We start from the raw sequence: 21,444 nt of genomic DNA on the forward strand, positions 1-21,444 counted from the left end.
AAAGTTCAGATTAGCTCTTACTCTTATTGAAAAATACAACTGACGATAGAAAGATTAAAGTCTCTTTCCATGGATCCGAATACCTCGTAGTTGTTAGCAACTTTGAATTTCGATTCGGACAGGAAAATCACTGATACACTGTAAAGTGTAAAACTGTCGTAAAACCAGAAAACCTCATAGAGTTAAGCACTATGCTATTTGCTAAGGAGTGGTGCCGAAATCCTTTTAGTTTTCACCCTACATATCAGGTATACATTTTGACAAAGTAACTTCAAATTCAATTTCCTTTAAAAATATACCAACAGGAAACACAGCGTTATTCAGTTAATGGCCACATCATAATCCACATGGTCGAATAATAGGCCTTTAATTCATTTCTGTATCTTCCTTTCACTTGAAAGAGGAAAAGTTGTTTCAATTTCCATTTTATCAGTAAAATATCAGCTTGATGAATATACAATAATAAATCCAAAAGGTTTCCTTTCAGTGGTCACACCATAAAATTAGGGACCTTAAGCATCGACGACGAAAGAGGCGACAGCACCTTGAAAGGACTGGGTCGCGAACGTCGTTCACGGCGGGAAAATTCGAGAGTTTGTGGACGACGACGAGAGGGATAATTGTTTTGGTAAAATCCAACTAGTTGGTCAAAAATATCGAGACAAAACAACTTAAGCTAGCAAAACGCAATTCAGCTGTCATTGTTTTGGTTTTCAAAGCCGGCGCTTTTCGCTACTAGTGGGCTATAACATATAGCCTAGGAGTAGCTCAACCAATGAAAATAGACCACTAGTTGGATTTTACTAATGGCTCATATACCATGATGAATAAGCCAATCAGAGCTCTAGAATTGCAGTATCCAATGATTCAGTTTTTCATAAACCCAATTACCTCGCGCCTCGATAAAGTAAGATCTGAACGGGCATTAACTTTCTATTCAGAGTGCCAATGCATTATCCAATGTTAGAAGTAATAACAGTTTAGGGTCTAACACTGTGAAAGGTTTGAACCCAGGAGTCATTTCAAAAGGTTGAGTTTGATCGTCCGGGTGAACGTAGTCCTGAATAGGACTGTTGTTGTTGACAGTGACTGACGTTTCGACAACCTGTGCGGTAGTCATTTTCAGAGTCAAAGTGAGTTGTATCACGTCAGTTGATGGTATTATACTCTGGTTATTGATCTGATTGGTCAATTATGTCGCGATGTTATTGGTCGTCTGGCAGTTAAACCGTGATGTTATTGGCTATGAAGACTCGTAATCAGTGATTGGTGCGTTTCGATCCGTCTATTGTCACAAGTAAATAGTCGTCTATTGTTAGGGTCTGATCACCCAGCTTGATTTAGTAACTTGATCAACTTTTTCCTAAACACAGGCAAGTTGCATTACATTCCGCTTACGCAATACAATCACATACAGAAAAAATAGAAAAAGCATAAGTAGTAGCTATGGGATTGCTAAGAGACAACACGTTGCCACCACGCAAATTCATTATGGTTTGTACAGCGAGCAGTAAACATATTACGTCTTTTTACTTGAAAGGAATTTCTTGTTCTTAATTTAATAACACATTCCTGCTTGTCTATTTATGAGTACTATTATTTTAATGAGGTTCGGGAATGGCTGCTTTTCAGGGCCTTGTTTTCCGATATGTGACCCATTTTCACTGCATAACTTTAGGGAGAGAAACTCATATACAGTCCCATCAACACAAATCGACCCGGTCATACTCATAGTAGACTGGTGACAAGGAAAAGGAGAAGGGTTCTAAAGGGAACAGCTTCGGGTGGGGAGGCTGGGAGAGAGGATGGACAAAGAAAGCTAAACCATGAATTTTAGCGTTGGCTGTCCGTGTAACAATAGCTACGACAGGGTGACACTGACGGATTACTTGCAGGAAGTCAAGAGCTTATACAATAGCCAAGACATTCTAAAAGAGGGCAAATTAACACGGTCACTAAAAGCATTGAAGAGAGTCGAAGTAACCTCAGGCGTTGTTACAAGTACATGCGTAGCTCGAGGGGACACTCAAATACTATAAGCTGCTGCAGTTGCTGACAACGAGATTAAAGCGATTGTTGGTTGACAATAATTGGGGCCACGCCTGTAGTTCCCATGAGAACTGGTTTTGAAGTGCTATCTGCGTAAAACAAACTCAGCTGAAACTATTTTACACCCTCCCTCTAGTCGAGCAAAATTGTATATGAGTGTAAAAACAATGGGACAGACAAGGCGGCTATATAAGCACTAATATCTTTTTCTAAATAAACAACTAATATTCTATGGTCTGGTATGTTAACAAAGTGTGGGAAGCAGAACGATCAGCGACCGTGTGGTAGTTTTAAATACAAGCTACTGGTATTAACTGACAGTAAAAATAAAATAGAATAGACAGGCTACATGCTCAGTTCAATGTACTAAACTGAATTCAGTCACATTTTGTAACAAATACCAGGTCTTAACACGGGATGGAAGAATTCAATGCATTGTACTTTATTCAAAGGAAACTAGTTATTTACATAAGGTAGTTTTAATTTAGACTTCGGTTCAACCACGTGGTATTGCTTATTGTGTATGTCGGACAATGAAAAAAGACAAGCTTACAGTGTAATTTCCAAATTTTCAACGAGGCGTTCTTTAAAAGTACTGTCTGAAATTGCGACTTCCTCTTTGCTTTTCTAAACTCTGCATTTTTCTAACATATACAAACAACGAAAGTCGATAATTCCACACCAATACAAGGTGACCATTTCGAGAAATGAGGTTAAGCGATAAATCATTGGAAGAATAGATATCACCCATGTGTCAAATAAGCTTTATTAGTGCATTCTCAAAGTGTCGAAACTCTTCAGGGCCTTTGTGTTACAACACCTTAGCTGAACAAACGCGATTTGAAATTTCGCTTTAGACATAACCCTTGTCAAAAGTAAGCTATGAAATGTCATTTGCCATTTTACCTTTTTCAACTGAAAATTTTAATTTGTATATCGAAATTACACTTGTGGAACTTTCCTGGATAGATAAATGTTGTTATTTTTCATTCATGGTATTATGAATTATTTCTCAGGGCAATTAGTTTCTGTGTAGTATTGAAGAGAATGACATTTTTCGAAAGAGCAATTTGTAATTAAACAAATGACAAGTGTAAACTTATCCAGAGCTATTTTTATTGTTTTTGTTCTGTTTAAAAGTAATAATTTATGGCATTTTTAACACTCATTATAAGTTGTTCCTCTTCGCTTTTTCTGCCCAGAAGGGCGTTATATTTTCATTTTAGTCAAAGAGGGTTTCTCTTTATATGGTGCAAATAACATTCCAGGAAAAATCTCAAAAAAAGCTGTTTAATTTGAGTGAGACCAGCCTATAATTACGTGCAAAAGTACCATCAAACAGGTCTCACTTGAATGTTCAAACCTCAGGTTACATGTTAGTTCATACGCGGTAGTTCTTCATTTATTAGCGTGAAATAGCAGGGTAATCAGAGGGGAAGAGGCAAAATATATGTACCCAAACGATGACTAAATACTTTAAAATGTTAATATCAATTGCTGCAAATGAAACGTTCATTCCTTTCAGTATATTTTTTGTGGATTTGGTGCAAATCGCTTGAACTTATTAAAACGGCTGTTTGGTTACCGCTTGTTCCCTTTATAATGAGAAACTCTCCGGCTCGCCATTTAACAGGAAAACAAAATTAAAACCCCGTCGGCGAAAACAGCTTAAATGGAAAAAAGGGTTATAATTCACAAGTTTTAATTACGCGCTTTCTTTCATATCCACCGCGTGATGATTAGAACGACCATGGCAATGAACTTCAAAATAATAAACGATTGTCGGCCGATATCTCTAAATATACCTTAATTTGTATTTAACGATGTCTAAAGCACAGTAAACATAACTGATAAGGATCCAAATCGACTAATGATTAGCATATTATTTCTAAAGTATTGTTTAATATGACTCTTCTGCAAACGAATCTTACGTTTATCTTATCAAACAGAGCCAAAACTTAACCAGTCAGAAAAACATTTCTATGTTTACTGTGATTATCATTAAATAGATTTTTTGGACAAAAAGAAGGAGAAGAACATTTCCAACATTCAGCTTAAAACTGAATTCTCTTGGTTTTAAACGCGTAAGGAATCGTCGCGTCAATCCATGAGTAATTGACAGCGATACGACCGAATACAAGAAGCGTTAAGAATGAGAGGATAGTTGGCATTTGCTATCCTTTCCGGTAACAAGCTCCATGGAAAGTTCCTTTAGGCTACAATTTGAGAAAATTGCATTGGTTAAAAAAGATGCAAAGATGAAACACGCTTTTTTCTTGACGCAGGCGAGTAGAGCGAATATAAGAGAATTTGTTCACTTTTTACCACCGGTTTAGGCTACAGATTGACTCAAAAATGTACTGTAAGGCAGTGAGCATCCGACCTTACAACAAAATAATCGCCAAAAGCCCAGAAACAATAAAATTGAAAATAGCAGTGGGTAGGGGGGTTGGCTAGCAAGTAATGGCTTTGTCAAAAAAAATTGAAATACAAACTTAGACCGCTCTGTCCTAGATGGGTGAAGAATGATAAAAGCGCGTTTCGTTTAACACTCGTGAAATTAAAACAGACGTGAATCACTTGCCGTCAGCTATACACAAAGCACCTGCTTCCAAGCTTGTCTTTCGCGCGACAGTTCTGACATTCAACTTACTTAAGTTATTAAGAAATCAATTATGAAAGAAATCTAACTTCCGAAGTTAATGAAATTTTGCTCTAAAGTTGACATTACAGTTCTCACTAACGCAAAGTAATTATTAACAAGCAAGAGACGATTAGCCCATCTTAAATCTCCTTTCGCGGCTTTTGTTGTCAAGACTGTGTCCAATTCTCGAAATCGCCGAAGACGCCAGCGTTTCCAATTTGAATAAGTCAGCGGTTTATTCGCCTCGACATTTAAGACCATCATCGCTTTTTCATTCACTAACTATGCGTAGAACTGGATGAGCGCTTGCAACTGACTATACTGTGACCGTCCCTTTTTTGCTTGAAAGGGCCTCTTTATAGATGCGTTTAACAGGTAAACCAAGCGAGGCTACTACGATCATTTCTTGACCTGCAGATTGCGTGAGAAAGTTTGTAATCTTTATCGTCATCCTTATCTTCATCTGCACGACATACAATTAATGTGAAGAATTTTTACTTTTATTTGGAGCGAAGAGAAAGTTTCAGACTGATCAATCATATCACAAGGAATCAAAGACTTAGGTGAGTTGAAACTCTGAACATTTCTGTTGATTGAGTTTTAAACTTTCTCGTCAGAGAATCTCGTTTTTAAAACGCTCTTTTAATCTCCGTACTAAGGCTTTCATAAATATTTAGTAAACGGTAACATTTGGACCTACTTTTTAAAGCCTCTTTGTATTTTGTTGAAATTTCCCCTAGAAGATTTAAAATATGTTGTACTGTTACGAAACATTCATTTACAGAAGATTAATTTCTAATTCGGCTAAGATTTAAGCACAATTTCTTTCAGTCACGTAGTGGCTTCTCCTGTAGGAGCAAGCTAGAGTGTACTTAATTAAGTTAAAACAACAAACTTTTAAAATTCTAAGAATGTTGTGAGGAACCAGTATAACAAACAGATAACTGTTGCAAGCATTTCTTTGACGCAGTTAGCGAAAAAATACCCTTTTGTAAATTACCAATTATAAAGAGAATATCGACAGACATTCTAGTGAATTAATCGAAATAACATTGCCAAAAAAATGACCGTGGAGATTTAAAAAATAGCCCTCTTTTTGAACTGACCAAGGAAGTTGTTTCCGTGACTCGATTCTGTAGTGTTTTTTTTACAAACTAGACAGCTTTTAAAAAGGTTGCGTGCAAGAATCATAATAAAACCGAAGAAACCCACAGATATGGCCAAAAGTCAATTGAGAATTAATCATTTTGAGATATTACTGTTAAAAGTAGATGTAATGTAAACTTAACTAGTTGTAAACCAAAGATATGGAACGCCATTAAGCATTTCAGTCACGATTAATGAAGCCAAGTCACAGCTTTCGATTTATTGTAATCAACTAACTGTGAAGACCTTAACTACGAATCCCTTGACTGCTAGGTGTTCGGCTTTAAGTGTAAAAAGCTGTCTTTGTTCAAACGCATTACTTGGTGTGTTTGCATATGTTCAGTGGTCTCATCGTGACAAATTTAAACAACAAATTCAAAGATGAAATTTGCTTGTTTTCTGCAAATATAAAGGAAATGAGTGAATCTTGTGATTAATTATCGATGGTTATTACCTTAATTTAGGCAAACGCAAGGCAGAGGTTAAAATTAACGCTCCGGCTAAATTCACAAATCCTTTCTTACTTATACGTCGAGGAGACAATATTTATAACTAATTTCCGAGATGTTATCGAAGAAGAATCTGAAAATAAGATAACGGCTCATGTAATAAAATGATCCATCTTCCATAAAACGGCGATGAATGTATATTTAATCTGAACTAAGGTCGAGAATCGGCTTCTTGACCGGAAAGAAAATAATAAAAAATTCGCGATAAACGGATTTAGGAAAAATACTATCACCGCTTGTTTAAGTCGCGAACAATACGACGTACTAATTTAAATTACTTTTCGGATCACAACAGAAATTTCCTCTTGCATAATGTTAATTTTACACAATCATTTCACACGTAGTCGTAATTCACACGGTGATCAGGTCAAATCCTCCGCCTTACACCAATTAAACTCACTCAGGTGCGCTTTAGCATCGAAAAGTAATTTTAACTGACGTAATAAGGCATTAAAATTAAAAATGCACGAAATTATTTTCGATGCAGCTAGAAATAATGATAACTAAAAAGAACAAAAAAATTGCATCTAGTAGAGGTGAGAAACCGTTAAAGCTGTTTAAACAGAAGCTATTTCTAATAATCTTCTCGCGAGTATTAATTGCTTTCTCCCGTTTCAAGTTTTTATTTAATGTAAAGTGTTTGCGTGATTTTCTTCGCTTGCTCTCATCCTTTTTTAAAACCGTACTGGTGCACAGATTTCTGTCGCCATTTTCACCGCTAAATGTACGCACGTACGTCTCCAGACGAGTTATTTTAATTTATTATTGAGGCGGATAATTTGCATTACTTTGTAATGGCTTATAAGCTGATCAAGATTAACGTTTACTGAATGCTTTTGTGGGCGAGGTTATCGATTGAGAAACTGCGACTGTTAAGCTGCGGAACTGTTATTGATAAATAGCTTCCTTGGTTGTTCTAAATAATTCGTGGTTAAAAGGTTTTTTGGTCACAAAACGTGTCTGCATACAGACGCCAGTTTAACAATTACCGCAAATGAAAGGCAGGAAAATTTTGACTGCTTAAACCGGGCAGCTGACCAATTTGACCAATTTCAACCCAACCACTCCACTTTAAATACACACTGTCTTTTGTGTTGGAATATCTTTCTTTCGGCCGCTTTTTCCTGGCGTTCTAACGGCGCCTAGACAGACTTTTTGGCCTTTAGTGCGGTTGTTTCTAATGTTTTAAGTTCACGGGCGGGATTTATTGTGTTCCCCATTTTAGTCTAGATTGATGGAAGAGGGTCATGTACATTGTGCGAAGCTTGCTTTTGATTTAGTTAACGGATTTTCCCCCAAATAAAGTAAACTTACATAGATGGCGTAAAATTGAACCAAAAAATCTCGACAACATGCAGTTCTACAATGTCTCAGAAGATCCTTTTCTTGGTTCCTAGGAGACGCATATTAAGGAAAGGAATTGCGTAACACTTCATCATCACGGACAGGGACTATATCCATGATACAGGTACTGTTTAGAATATGAATTGAGTAAGAGTTATGTTGTTTTAAGTTCTTCAACAATAAAACACTGGACTGTTCTACATTATGAGAGAGAAAATATTGTTTTTTACTTCCACCACGCTGGTCGTGTCAGGAAGTTTTAGCTCACTCTATAGAGAAAGAAGACTGAGATGTTATCAAATTAATTCGCCTATAAATAAGTCAACCCAAGGGATTTATGGCTCCTGAATTTCCGGGATAATTTAACTCTTTTGTCTCTTTGGGTCACGAAATGCTCACATATAGTTTATCAATTTAGACGTACTTTATGGAAATTACACTTTCCGGCCTTGGTCCTAGTGCTTTGTCGGCTTAAGATAGTTTTCAGTCCTGCACGGCAGTTAAAATCCTATACTGTGGCCACTCAAATGAATGGCGACTAAACAGTCGCACTGCTCATTTTATTGTACATTTGTTCCAACATCGGAGTGTGTGGATGATAATATTTCAAAAAGTGACCATTGAAATGAAAGCTAATGAGAGGAAGCTTACGTCCCTGTATTTCTTCTTGTTACGCTATTCAAGAAGGTTTCCTGTGGCACATTCACCTTTTCCGTCCATTGGGTAATGGACTGAACTTCTTCCCTATCTTCTGAACTTCTAGGACCGAAGATCTTTTTGCACGATAGTAACGTCCAACCTCTGACACTGGGGTTTCCGAAAGAAACACTTAATTTTTCACTTCGTATTATAAGCTAACTGTAAATAAAGTAAGTTTTGATAAGTTTGAAACACTGAATTTACAACTGAAAACTTTAGATTTCAGTATTACCATGATTAGAATTATTGTCTATTGTAGTTTCAAACATGACTAAGTATCAATCAATAACCGCACATGAATCTTGAAACATCGAAACAAGAGGGTAAATTCACTGAATAAAATTAAGCCTTGAAAAAGTTGTTACTATACTGCCCGACATTGGCGAAGGGTGGGCAACCAAACTCACAGGTTATATGTTTTTGCATTTTTGAACTTCACTGTAAACAGCGTCCAATAGCATACTTATCATCCTCAACCAAATAAACACTAGAAACATCCCACCATTATCTGTGAAAACTGAAAAAAAAAACCAAAGATTGTGCACAGCGGGGAGCTCCCAACATAAACTGCAGTACCGTCGTTTTCATGACTGATTTTTGCCGGCTTTCATAACAAGTCTTCTGAACTATGGTTATCCAAATGAAAAATATGCAGTATCGAAAAGCGTATATACCAGGTGAATTTGACTGTCGAGTCTGAAGCTGAAATCGTTAATAAGTTGAAAGCTATTTAGCAGCACTTCAGGAGTGCTAGTGTTGCTATTTGTATAATACACTACACAGAGATGATTCTGAATTAAAAATATGGAATCAGTTATTAAAGTGGGACAAATCAGATGAATGAGCACTACCTTCCCGAGTTTTGTTTTATGCTGTAGGTATGCCGAAAGCTTTTGTGAGTCCGTGAAAGTTTTTATCAAGAAATACGTACTACCTGTTTTTCTTTTTCTTATTCTGTACAAGGTGGCTTTAACTTTAGATCTGTGGTCTGAAATCCTTAATCGTATATGGTAATTGAAAGTTGTTTGTGTTTTCTTTTTTTGTTTTTTGTTTTTTAAACCCCGATCGGAGAAGTGTACGGCAAATAGCCTGGAAAGTCAAAGGCAAATTTCTATGAGGGGCGTCGTGTGATGACTTTTCTGTATTTGACACTTAGTTTGCTTTTCCTTAGCAACTTACGGCACGTTTTTAAATTCATGTTCAACCAAATAATACAAAAAGTTTGTTTTTCCCACCAATTGCGAGCATTTTGGCATCCTGATTTTAGCTTATTTTGACCAGCGTTATTTTATTGATTATCAAAAACGACAGTAATCAAATAAGGCGGATCCAAGATATCGGCTATACCCACTTCCATATATTAGCCAAGCTTTCTAACAAGGCGGCATAGGATAGCAGTGTCAAGCACCTAAATAAACGCCAGCTAAATTTCAAACATTATGAGACCAAAATAGTATTTCTGTAATAACAGGGGGTGTCATATTAACACGGTTTCCTTAATAGTCAACAGCGGCTTTTTGTAATCTGACCCAAGCCCCATCTTGGATACCCCTTGGTCGTGTTGCCATGCAAGGACAGCAGGTTGCTCAATACACGCTTAAGCTACCTAAGGTTTGAACTCATTGAAATTCGCACTCAATTCAGATTTTTCTCCAGAGTTTGTTAAATTTCACGGTTGTGGTATGTATAGATTTCAAATATAGTGATTGTCTGGGAAATGAATCAGACAGATAACAATCTCGCTTATAAGAACTGATTTCAATATACTATAGATTAAGGTGGTCGCTCAGGATATGTGGTAAACTGAGGCCGTCTTTATAATAGTGCTAACTATTTCGCAAGGCGAGGGTAGTTATCTGCATTCTAGTTACCTGTTTTATTGTTCTGTCTCTTCAAAATAATAAACATATCACGTGCATTGATTAAGGTTACTTGGTTTCGTTATCATTTTAAGTCTTTGATTCTCAGGAAGCCCTGAATGAAAAGTCGAAAGAGAAACACGGACACTGAGAACAAAAATATTGCCACAAAAGTTTTAATGTGAACCACCAATATTGTTGGTCTTCTATGGGAAAAACTATCTTATCAGAATACCAGCCCACCATGATTGCCTAATGAACAAAATTTAAACGGTCACATATCTGATACTCTATGTGAAAAAGCCCCTAATATCTGTGTTCAAAGGCAGAGATTGATTTCATTGAGGAGGTTCGGTGGTATGATTAAGAGCTGTTTGGGAACATTAAGAGAAACAAACCTATAACGTAAACGTAATACTTATATCATCGTACAATATTTTACAAGGAAAAGGTACTTCTAATTTCTTAGTTAATGTGGTACTGTTCTTGTGCCTACTGAAATTCAGTAAATACGTTCACTTGCAATCAACGTCAACTGTAAAGTTAACGTAATTAAGGTAGGTCACAGTTCAGCCGTTTTTCACCGGGCTACTCCAGCCTTGAAGATTGCCTAAGCCGATCGTTATTCTATTAGCCGTGCTACACTGCGCTCGCTTAACGTCAAAGTTTCCATGCTCTATGAATATAGCTCAGTTCATGACTTAGTACGGCGTTGATCCCCGACCCAAGAGAGAAGGCGAGGGCACGGTCTCTTAACTGCCGCGTGCGACTTTAAGACGATATTTATAGTTCATGTAAATTTATCAAGCATGTGGATAGCCAACCAAGGCAAATATCGTTACGTAACTAGCGAATAGCTCCATACGCTCACCAGCATTTATGGCGGAGTTAACCTTAGCTCAAACTTTCTAAATTAATTTTTACGAAAGGTGGAATTCTTTTCTGCTTTCCATAAAAATATTATTTCAGGCCCCGAACCAGTGTTACAGCATATTTTATGAACCCATTTACTAAGATATTAAGCATAATGGTGGTTAAGTTGAACGTTAGAAGCGGAATTGAAATTGAATTGGACTAAACGTGGGTTTTTCTTGATATCCATTCATTTGAAAACAGTACAGTCGACTCTCGTTAACGTGAACCCTCGCTAACTCGAACCTGTTTTCAATTTTTTGTCTCTTCTGTTCAAATTCAGTGTCCATCCCTGTATACTTTGTTGCTTGATTGCATTCTCTCCCCATCCATTTGCTTATTTGCTTATTTCCGGTTATATTTACTTCAACTCCCGATAACTCGAACATTTTTTCGATTTCCCTAGAAGGTTCAAGTTATCGGGAGTCCACCGTGTTCCAGAAGTTATTCGTAAAGTCGAAACTAAACGTTTTGTCTTGAAATTGAAACCTTTAACACAACTGTCACTCTGTCAAGGACGGATCAGCCGGGTACCAAAACATTGCCCGTTTTCTCAATAATACCACCTGTCGACAAATTTATTGGAAACGAGGTGTTTTGATGGCCATAGGTGAGTATCAAGATCATCTTAAACACCGGAAGCACGCGCGCTACTGGTGTTTGAATCTCCAAGACTGGAATAGATATAAATAGAAACAATTCTGTGAAAACTTTGTTTTCTACGAAAAGAATTCAGTGATAACATTCATTCACGCAAAAGAGGAGAAACATGGGTTACAAAGACAAGTGTGTATCCCCGCTTTTACTTTGTAAAGAAATTTCTCCAAAAAGGAATCGAAATTTATGTAGTGTACACTGTATGCTTTTGAGTCATAAACTTCATACATCTCTTAAAAGAGCATAGCACTTGTGTAACAAATAAGAACCTAACTTCTTTGAAAATATCTCTCTGAATAGCCAAAGTCCTGGGGGGAAATAGATCAGGACCACAATAGTCGCCTATACATATATAATCAAGTCTCCTCAAACTGTAACCCATTCACTCAAAACAAATTCACTATAAAAAAAGTAGTATCTGGTGAAGCTGACAAAGAGGTTTTCACTTAAAAGAACAATCCAAGTCATTCCATCCACAAACTCATATTTGGAATAATACTCATCTTCAAAATTGACTATGCGGGAGGGAAACTCATAATGGTTACATAATTTAATGAATTATTTTAATTCTTGATTTGTTAGCGACACGTTAGCTAAGTCTTCGATAAAAAATATCTCACACTTTGTGTACAGATAAGTACGCACCTTTTATTAGACTATGTGTTATAATTACGTCATAGTAAGTGATTAGAGCATCCGTCATTGGCTTATTCGAAGACTTTAAAATGTTTTAATTCTTATTTTTACAGCTTCAATAGCATCATTGATGTCTGGGAGAAAATATTTCACAGATGTTGTATAAGTAATGATAATAATGGACAAGTTTGTTCGAAAGGATTTTTGTTTTAGAAAATACGAATTAGATTTTAGATCTAATCCGGATTTTTAGATGCCCAAATTGAGCACAAAAATCCAAAAGGGATTTCTTGTATGAATCGTTTAACAACATTAGTGAAGGAGCAGGATTAACGTGTGGCAAATTCAGTTGCTTCGTTTGAATTGGGTTTGGAATGGAACACACGAAATCTGAATTGTAAATCTAATCCGGATTCGAAAAACACACTAATAATCCACGAGTCAAATGCGCTAAGTTACAAATTTTTTTCAAAATATTCGTATTATCAATCAGCAATTTTTTCTTCTCCATTGTAACCTGATGGCCTGTAGTAAAGACTCAAAAAACAAAACCTAATAAAGCAGAATAGCTTCAAGTTCTATACGTAAAAATATTAAGTCAAGGGATATAACACACAGTTTTATTCCAGACTTCTATTGTCTCCAGCCCAATATACACCAAACAGTATTGGCATTATGGACAAGGATAGTATAGCCCCAATAATAATTTGAGCCAAAGGACAATTAGGGATATTAGTAGTCCTCATCATGGACAGATACTCATTTAACCTTCACAGATCCTCTATTGGTGTCTCGTCTTACTTTCCTTTTTTTTTAATTTCTAAAATTAATTAGTGTTTTTATGCTTTCCTTCGAAACCTTTCATTTTTGTTTTCATTAATTCAGGATTGCAAGTACATACTTAGTCTATTCTATATACCTTGAAAAATGCAATTTAAACGATTCAATACCACATACTTGACTTAATCAGTAAAAAGCTTCATCAAAAAAGTATCACGAAGCAGTGAGCGCCATAAATAGAAACAAGTTAATGAAAGTTCCACAGAACAACTTGGTCTAAAATACTACTGGCTATCTCGATGAAATGACTATTTTCACAAATATTTTTGTTTACATTTTGTACGACGTGGGAGTCGCGTGTTTAACCGAAAACTTCAAAAAAAGACAGTAAGATTTTCAAATTTACGTCAGTAATTCAATATTGTCGAAACATACAACTAGTACTTAGCATTAAGTCATGTACGCTCCAGAAAACTTAATGACGATTCACTGATGTTTCTGTTGCTGCTCCACAAGCGAAAGGGCCGGGTGCTATCTGTCCGACATAATTTTAAAGAGAGCGGATGTTCAGTTGTCACACTGAGTTGTTATGAAAAACTGAGGTTCATGATAGGATTGCTTGGATACAATTCCTGCTGGTGCATTATCACTGCACAGCTACAGGTTCCCTTTATTTCGATTCTTATACCGTGAATATCGTTTTACAAACCACAAGGATGTCAGGTCATTTCAAGTTTTTCGCGACGCGACTTGTTGTGGAAGCGAATGGCCTTCTTGTTCCTATAGTCATGCTAATTCACCGTCATGCTTTTTTCTTTTCGCGGTACTTAACAATAACAAAGGTAAACATGAGTCAATACAACGGACTGGTGCTGGAAATGTCGCTAGAGGCACTTAAGAGATGAAATAATTGTCCTAATTTGACGGTGTTTTACACCTGTCTTATTCTTATCTGTCTTGGTTGCATACAAATGTTATTGCCATTAACAATGAGTTAACTCAGTTCAAAGATAGGTAAAGCAGCGAATTGAATAAAGACTTCCTTATTAAGTTGGAAAGAAGGTTACGGGAAATTGCTTTATTGAGCATTTGAACACACTAAACACACCACTTGAAATTGTTTCGAAAAAAATGCAATGAAACGGTGCTAACAATTACCAGAGCCGCCAGAAAAGATGCTAATAAAGTTTTACTGATATTAAAGGGAGCAATTTCTTTTGTTTTCATAACAGATGTCTGAAGTTATTAAATGATTTTACTAGACAACCACTAGCACCTCAGTCATATTGTCACACACAAAAGCATCTCCGAGCAAAAAGAAAACGGACCTTAACCTTTTCTCTGAATTTATTGACAAATGTCTCAAAATAACAACTATTTAGCTTGGTTAATGTTAAAATGAAATACATATATGGTCGAGTTACAATTGTATTTTCCTCACAGTATTTATTTCGCAATCGATGCCATTTAAGCGCTAGAATACTTGAAACAATATAACAGAAAGGTACCTTTCCTTGGAAGTTGCATTTTTAGACGGCAGATGTTGAATAAAACAAAATGTAAAGTCGCACCTACTTTGTAACCCTATACCCATCCACCAGTACTCGCTAATGGACGTGGCTCCTCCCTTAAATATCTGGTTGTTGCATCGGTAACTATTTAAAATCAACAAAGAGAGCGCAAGAACCTCAAATTGCCTAGTTCTTTCTCGGCTCGTTAACAAGACGTCTTTTCACCGTTAAAGTTTTATGATCAGAAAGGAGGGAAAACTGTAAAGGTATGATTCAAATTTTTTGGAATTTTCCTAACTTTTAGTCGCATATTTTCAGATAAATTCACAAAAATAAGTAAAAAGGGTTAAAAGACGGTTCGTCGCATTTCACAATTTTTAAAATGGAGTTCGTAAATTTTACTTTTACCACCACAACTATCTTTTCCGGTTAAAAACCGTGTTGATCGTGAACGGGGAAAATATTGTTTGCCTTTCGCTTTATATGCACCTTCATCGTTAATGTAATTTGCGACTTGTGAGCCAAACTCAATGAAATCTTTGGTGGTGCAAGGAAGTGTGACAAAGGTCCTTTGCCGTGAGAAAATAAGAATCTTCGACTACACAAGTAAGTTGAACAGAAACAGTTACCTCAGATCTACGTAATTACCGCGTTATTTTCTCAAGTGTTAATTTAGAAACACGCAATGTAAATTTGTACATCCAGGCTCTTAATTTGTAAAAAACTGGCAATTTTACGGCTACCAAACTGAAATTATGTTGCTATACTAGCTGGTACGGTTGATGAAATTATTCTAAAACTTCTTGTACCTGATGAACATTAATGCACATTATCTTACTGGTTTTCACTCTTTGTAGCGAGGCAATACGCAAATTGGATCTAATAAGTTGCATTTTAAAAGCACGCTAAAACTGCATCATTACCAGCAAGTTACAACATGCCAAGTTAAAAACCTTGATGTGATATTTTCTGCCCGAATGTACATCACTCTCGCTAATACGTTGTTCAGTCTTTTAGACAGACTTTCTGATTACAACCACGCCTCAGCTAATAAAAATGAAATCTACTAAAGTTGTAAGCAACGTCTTGTTTATTTGCTTACTTGTACGATTCTAGAAACTATCATTCTCTTAATATATAAGGTTTTACTGGAACACATACATTAACCCGGCGTCCCTCTTCCACTCATCACGACAATCCAAAAGCGTATCTATTTGATTATTATTCAAGAGACGTATACAACAAAATAGTTTTCACCAAGTAACCATACTACTGAGTTTTTATTCCAATACAAAAATTCCTCACGTATCTCAGGAAAAGTTCCCCATTTACAGCCGGCAACACGTTGTTTTTTAGAGTGCTACATAGTAGGGTTTGTCATCTATAGCCTAGCTAATGCTGTTTGTCATTTTTTGCCTCGATGATTAAGATTTTTCCTCTTCTCGAGCCCAATCTTTGTCTAATAAATTATTGACATGTATTCCTTCTTGTACGGGTTTCTAAGTCGAGCAAGGATGAATAGGGTTTCCTAGTCCATATCTATAGCAATGATGACACACGTTCAATCAGTAGCACCGAATGGCACAATGATGATTGTCTTCCTAGTGTGCGAGGAAACTCTTTCTAGCCGACAGATGTTTACTTTAAAATAATTGGTAAGTCTGAAATACCGGCGAATTTTGTATGTTATACAGTCATTTTACAAGTGTAACAAGAGTTTTGAATAATTATATTGGACGATAAACGTGAGGTAGGGTCTGTAACACATGCAGGGACACCCTAAAGGTATAAGGCCTCCTCAGTCTATTAATAATACGCAAAGGTGGATTTTCCGCCTTATTTACTTTGGAGTGGCTCGGTGAGAAGCATTCTTAGACGCATTTTAACTCTAGAAACTGAACTATTCAAGCAATATGTTTTAAGGATTCGCTTGCGGATTGGAAATTAAAACTGGATTTCCCGATTGCTTTGTTCTTGCTCTGAATAAATCCTGTGATCTAAGGTATTGTAGGATCGGTTAATTGAAAAACAATGTTGCAAACGGATTGCTATTTAACAAAATCCGTTTTGGAATTTATTTTGGTGTTCGGAATTGGAGTTTGAAAATCCAAATCTGAATTTCAAAAATTAAACGTACCTTTAGCGTTAGATTGTATTTATTAAGATGGCTAAATTATTGCTTATTATTTTATTATCATTTAAACCCAAAGACTTTGTTAATCTACATAGTTCAGACAAGAAGTATCTCAATGGGTTTACCAATAATCACCAAAGGGTGGGAAAAAAATACTTTCTTAAAACTAGTTTATGTTTCCATCACAAATTAGATGGTCGAATAAATCATTCCTCTTTCCTTCTAAGAAAGCGTCGTTTCGATTACCTTTTAACATTTTTTCTTTTCACCTAGGAAAATGAGTGACCCAAAAGAATCCGATCAAGAGAATCAAGAAGAGGAATCAAGTGATTCCCCCACCTTGCACCACAGAGTCCCGAAATGCGCCCGCTGCCGTACGCATGGCACCGTGTCATGGCTCAAGGGTCACAAACATTACTGCCGCTGGCGAGACTGTACATGCGCAAAATGCCAACTGATCACTGAGAGACAACGTGTGACAGCTGCGCGGGTTGCGTTACTCAGGCAACAGCGTAAAGGAGCTGAGTTAAGAGCTAAATATCAACGAGAACTGGAAAATGCTCGATTGACATACTCCATGGTGTTTCAGGCCAATGGTTTAGCAGGTAAAACAATTCAAGTTCAAATTTTCTTGTGCGTTGTACGGTTGGGGGTTGCAGGATAGATCGTAGGATGCGTTCAAAATTAATTTCCCTTTTACAAATAGGTTTACAAACTTTGTCTCCTGTCTCCACAACATATGAAGGACCCTGATCACCACCATAAATCCTTGGATAATATAAAGGGCAAGCGATATTTTACCTTCTTTGGCTGGTGGATAATACTTGGACGCTCCCCCGTTAAATAACAGTTGGTTAATAAAAACAAACGAAATAGGTGACCGGTTTTTAAGTAGTCAACTGTATTTTGTTGTGGCTGAAAGGTCACTGAAAATTAACCATGAAGAATAACACAAGGACAACACAAAGCAAGTGTGGGATTTAGAAAAAACACTGCATGTTTTGCATTTCCTATCAGGGATTTTCTCACCAAACTTTTTTGGAAAGAAAATTATGTGACTGTTGCTGTCAAATAGCACTGAAAAGGTGATGGTCTAAAAGTTGAGATAAGTATATTATACTGTGCTGACAATTCCACAATGCTCCTGAATTAACGACGTTCTATTTTTCTAGCATTTCCAAGCAATCATCGTCATCATTTTTATCATCACCCCGCTCAGGCAAATATGAGTCACTTAGAACCTAGGATAACCGAAATTACACCCAGCTCAGGTGAGTACTCTTTTAAAGCTCACTTTCACGCTTTAATTCGTACCATTGACTAGCACACCAAGTTCGCAGCAACGAGAGGCCTGGTGGTATGTTGTGCAAATATTCCCGAGCCCAACTCCCGCTCCCACTCTCACAAGCTGGTTTTCACATTGTCTCAATTAGCGTTATATAGGCTGTGTTACAGTCGTTTCTTCTCCGAACCCCGTACGGCACGCGAAACCATGGGGAACACTTTTTCTTCTCTTCCTCAATTGCACGCTTAAGGAAATCACTGCTAAGCAGTTCAAATGTCGAGGGTCATTGTTAATTCCAAACTGCGTTCCAGTAGCGTTTCCAAAACCCATTGATTGATAGATTATTGTAGCGCAGTTTCACGAGAATTCCATTCCATTTTCACCACTTCCATTCACAGAATCCTTGAAAAGATGCAATTCGTTCTCAGAAGAGGTCGAGGACGGGAACCCAAGCCCTAAAAGGACTGCCCTATCTCCAGATCTTGACGTGAAGAGGGAGCCGCGTGAACATGGAGGGGAAAGACCTGCCATGACAAGCCCTGTTAGCTCTCCACAAGCGAGAAAAACACCAGATCAAGAGAGCGTCAATTCAAACGGAAAGTATCTTCAAGAAAGCCTATATGATAGACCACACGAGTATCAATATCCCTGGCTATCAAAGGAATTAAGCGCTCTATCACTCAGGCACCCTCCAATGGAGCTCCTCAGTAAACTCTTCCCGCACCACAACATGACCACACTAGAACATATCCTGCAAAGTTGCCATGGTAGCGTGGTGGAGTCCATAGAAATGCTGCTGTCTACTCAGGAGTCTAGGGGAAGTAAGGTGAGGGCGTTGGGAGGCTTCGGATTTTCAGCGGTCAGTCATGCCTCTCCATTCCTTCATGGTCCTATGACTCGCAACGTCATCACAAGACCGTTAACCAGCACTCATGCATGTTCCCCAACGCGGCTTTACCCAGCATCACCACTTCCGCCACCACTTCTAGTGAAGCCCAAACCGGAAATGGCGTTTAAGTTTTCTCCTATTGCTCATGCCCCATACAATACCGAGTCGAGGGCTTGTGGACTTGCCATGACCCGTTTCTGTAGCAGATGTGGACACAAAATAACCGTTTTTGATAAGTTTTGCGCCCACTGCGGCAAGGTTCTTAGTGAATCGGCTAATGGTCTATAATTCCGTCAATAGTGAGTTTACGTAACAGGACGGCGGGAAGAAGAGGACGGCAAAACGCTTGTATGTGACAAACATGACAGGGCTATTACTTGCGTGTTTTTTCGCGATCATCACTTAATACCAATGTTTTCTGGTCCTTTACAAAAAGATCTGTTTAAAGGAAAGTGAAGTTGTTTCAAACAAAATTATTGTCATGCTTGTCACACAAGGTTTGCCGTCTTCTTTCCTCTCCCGTCCTGTTGCGTAAGTTCATTAATGTAAATGGTCATGTGGATAAAGATGTTAAATTCTTGAAAATGCAAGGGGGATTCTTGTAAAATAACTCCTAACTTGGGCTTAAACGAAGCCGACTGTTACAATTAATTCATGGACATAGTCCTTTGAAACTGTATGTAGTATATGTATTTATATTCTTCTTCAGGCATCCATTTGGTAGTTTTATTGAGGAACTGATCATTAAAGGGAAACCAAATTAAATAGATTTAATGAAAAAGACTAAGATGTATACATGTTGAAATAATTTCTTTTCACTATATAATACTTGCGATTCATAAAAACTATGTTACAAAACTTCAACCGGAATGTAATTCAGTTAACTGTCACGCAATTAGAAAAGTGTGATTACAACTATGAAAGAAAAAAATAAACTTGCTGAGTGCGCTGTTGGGCTAAATAAGCGTGAGAGAGGATATGAGAGAAATGAGGAAGAAGGCGTGCTCCTTTAATGAGAGCTTCTCTCCGCACCTTTGTTAAGTTTTATGGGCTTGTGTCTTGGGAGTCACTCCTGAAAATTCGGGTAGGGCTCTGTGACAAACTTGCGGAGACCTTACCCTATTTCAGACCGCTCCTCTTAACAGAAAAATGATTAAAAAGCGTGCGTATTCTAAACATATGGTGTTTTTTAACTACAGGCTGTACCAAATAAAAGAACAACGCACCTAAAATAGACAGTAAAAACTAGAAAGGAAGCAATACTTACAGATTCCGATATGTTGCTATTTTTATCCGTGAAAGAATGTCTGATGTATAAATAAGAAATTTCGAACTTCTGTTGATAGTCTAATCTACAATCATTGATATTATCTAGTTATTTATTCTTTCATCTATACGGTACACACGGTGTAGGTTACTTCAGAATATCCGATCTAATCAGCGTAAAGAAAAAATAGTAAAGCAAAGACTTGCAATACAACGTAGAAGATACAATAAAGTTGTTGTCTGGTAATGATAAAAAATATTCGGCTACTAATTAATACCAACCCCGTGAGTTGTTGTTACCGAACAACACTATTGCACGTGCTTATAAAATATCAAAAGACTATGCATATACCATACAATTTTCCATCACAGGTAATGCATTTAAGTTTTGACGTTTTAAAATTAATTTCATCGTGTGCCCCTTAAGACCACAAAGTTTTTTAGTATTTCGCAACTTTTTCTAACAAGCATGTGCACGTTATCCCACCATGTTTTAAAAGTTTCGCAACGTTTTATAAATGTACTTAACACATACCTGTTTGTGAAAAACATTAATTATAAAATGTCGAAAGTAGCGAAATGTAAATATAATAGGTAATATACCACCAAAGGCAATGCACTTATGTGTCGACGTTTTAATTAATCCGTCATAATGCCCCTTATGAACAATAAGGTTTTCAGTATTTCGCAACTTTTCTTTACAAGCATGTGAGTATGTTACCATTAGACCACCATGTTTTTAAAGTTTCGCAATATTTTCCAAATGCACTTTACAAGAACATGCTTATTTGTGAAACAAAATTAACTATACTAGAAAGGGGACATGTAGTTAATTTAGCAAAACCTGTTTTCATTCAAGGTACCGCAGGAACCCGACAATTAATCATCCATCATGAAAATCGATTGACACGCTCATCCGTATATTGAAACGCTACATATACATTGACATGTAAGAGTTCCTGAAAAACGTGGCATCCAGAGATCAAAATGAGACATTCTTAGGGCATCGAATGAAGTACATAACCCCTTTTGAGTCAAGAAGGTTTACTGTCGAGCCATTCCCACCGGGCTAAAAATTAAAAGCAAAGAAAAATAAAGAGAGAGGGAGTGGGGAGAGGGAGAGA

At 37.0% G+C, this 21,444-nt stretch overlaps 1 protein-coding gene across 3 annotated transcripts; it reads left to right on the forward strand.

Annotated features, from left to right (window-relative positions):
• The first annotated feature begins 4,997 nt into the window (after nucleotides 1–4,997).
• LOC140925174 (doublesex and mab-3 related transcription factor 3, truncated-like) lies at nucleotides 4,998–20,924 on the forward strand. Of its 3 annotated transcripts, XM_073375126.1 has the most exons (6): nucleotides 4,998–5,068; nucleotides 5,204–5,256; nucleotides 7,746–7,817; nucleotides 17,156–17,485; nucleotides 18,053–18,151; nucleotides 18,564–20,924. In XM_073375126.1, the coding sequence occupies exons 3-6, from the start codon at nucleotides 7,808–7,810 to the stop codon at nucleotides 19,340–19,342; spliced, it is 1,218 nt and encodes a 405-aa protein (XP_073231227.1). In that variant the 5' UTR covers nucleotides 4,998–5,068; nucleotides 5,204–5,256; nucleotides 7,746–7,807; the 3' UTR covers nucleotides 19,343–20,924. The 3 variants fall into 3 exon arrangements, with proteins under 3 accessions (XP_073231227.1, XP_073231229.1, XP_073231230.1); XM_073375128.1 differs by lacking the exons at nucleotides 4,998–5,068; nucleotides 5,204–5,256; nucleotides 7,746–7,817 and adding an exon at nucleotides 14,886–15,012 and having other exon boundaries at nucleotides 17,154–17,485; XM_073375129.1 differs by lacking the exons at nucleotides 4,998–5,068; nucleotides 5,204–5,256; nucleotides 7,746–7,817 and adding an exon at nucleotides 16,178–16,401 and having other exon boundaries at nucleotides 17,154–17,485.
• The last annotated feature ends 520 nt before the right edge of the window (nucleotides 20,925–21,444 follow it).

Source organism: Porites lutea, chromosome 14 (assembly GCF_958299795.1).
Source record: "Porites lutea chromosome 14, jaPorLute2.1, whole genome shotgun sequence".
NCBI classification, from domain to species: Eukaryota; Metazoa; Cnidaria; class Anthozoa; order Scleractinia; family Poritidae; genus Porites; species Porites lutea.

Bases quoted from the DNA above. Each gene is read 5' to 3' on its own strand.
- LOC140925174 (XM_073375126.1), top strand. The intron at 17,486-18,052 runs GTAAAACAATTC...CTATTTTTCTAG, and splicing joins TCAGGCCAATGGTTTAGCAG to CATTTCCAAGCAATCATCGT. The intron at 18,152-18,563 runs GTGAGTACTCTT...TTCCATTCACAG, and splicing joins CGAAATTACACCCAGCTCAG to AATCCTTGAAAAGATGCAAT.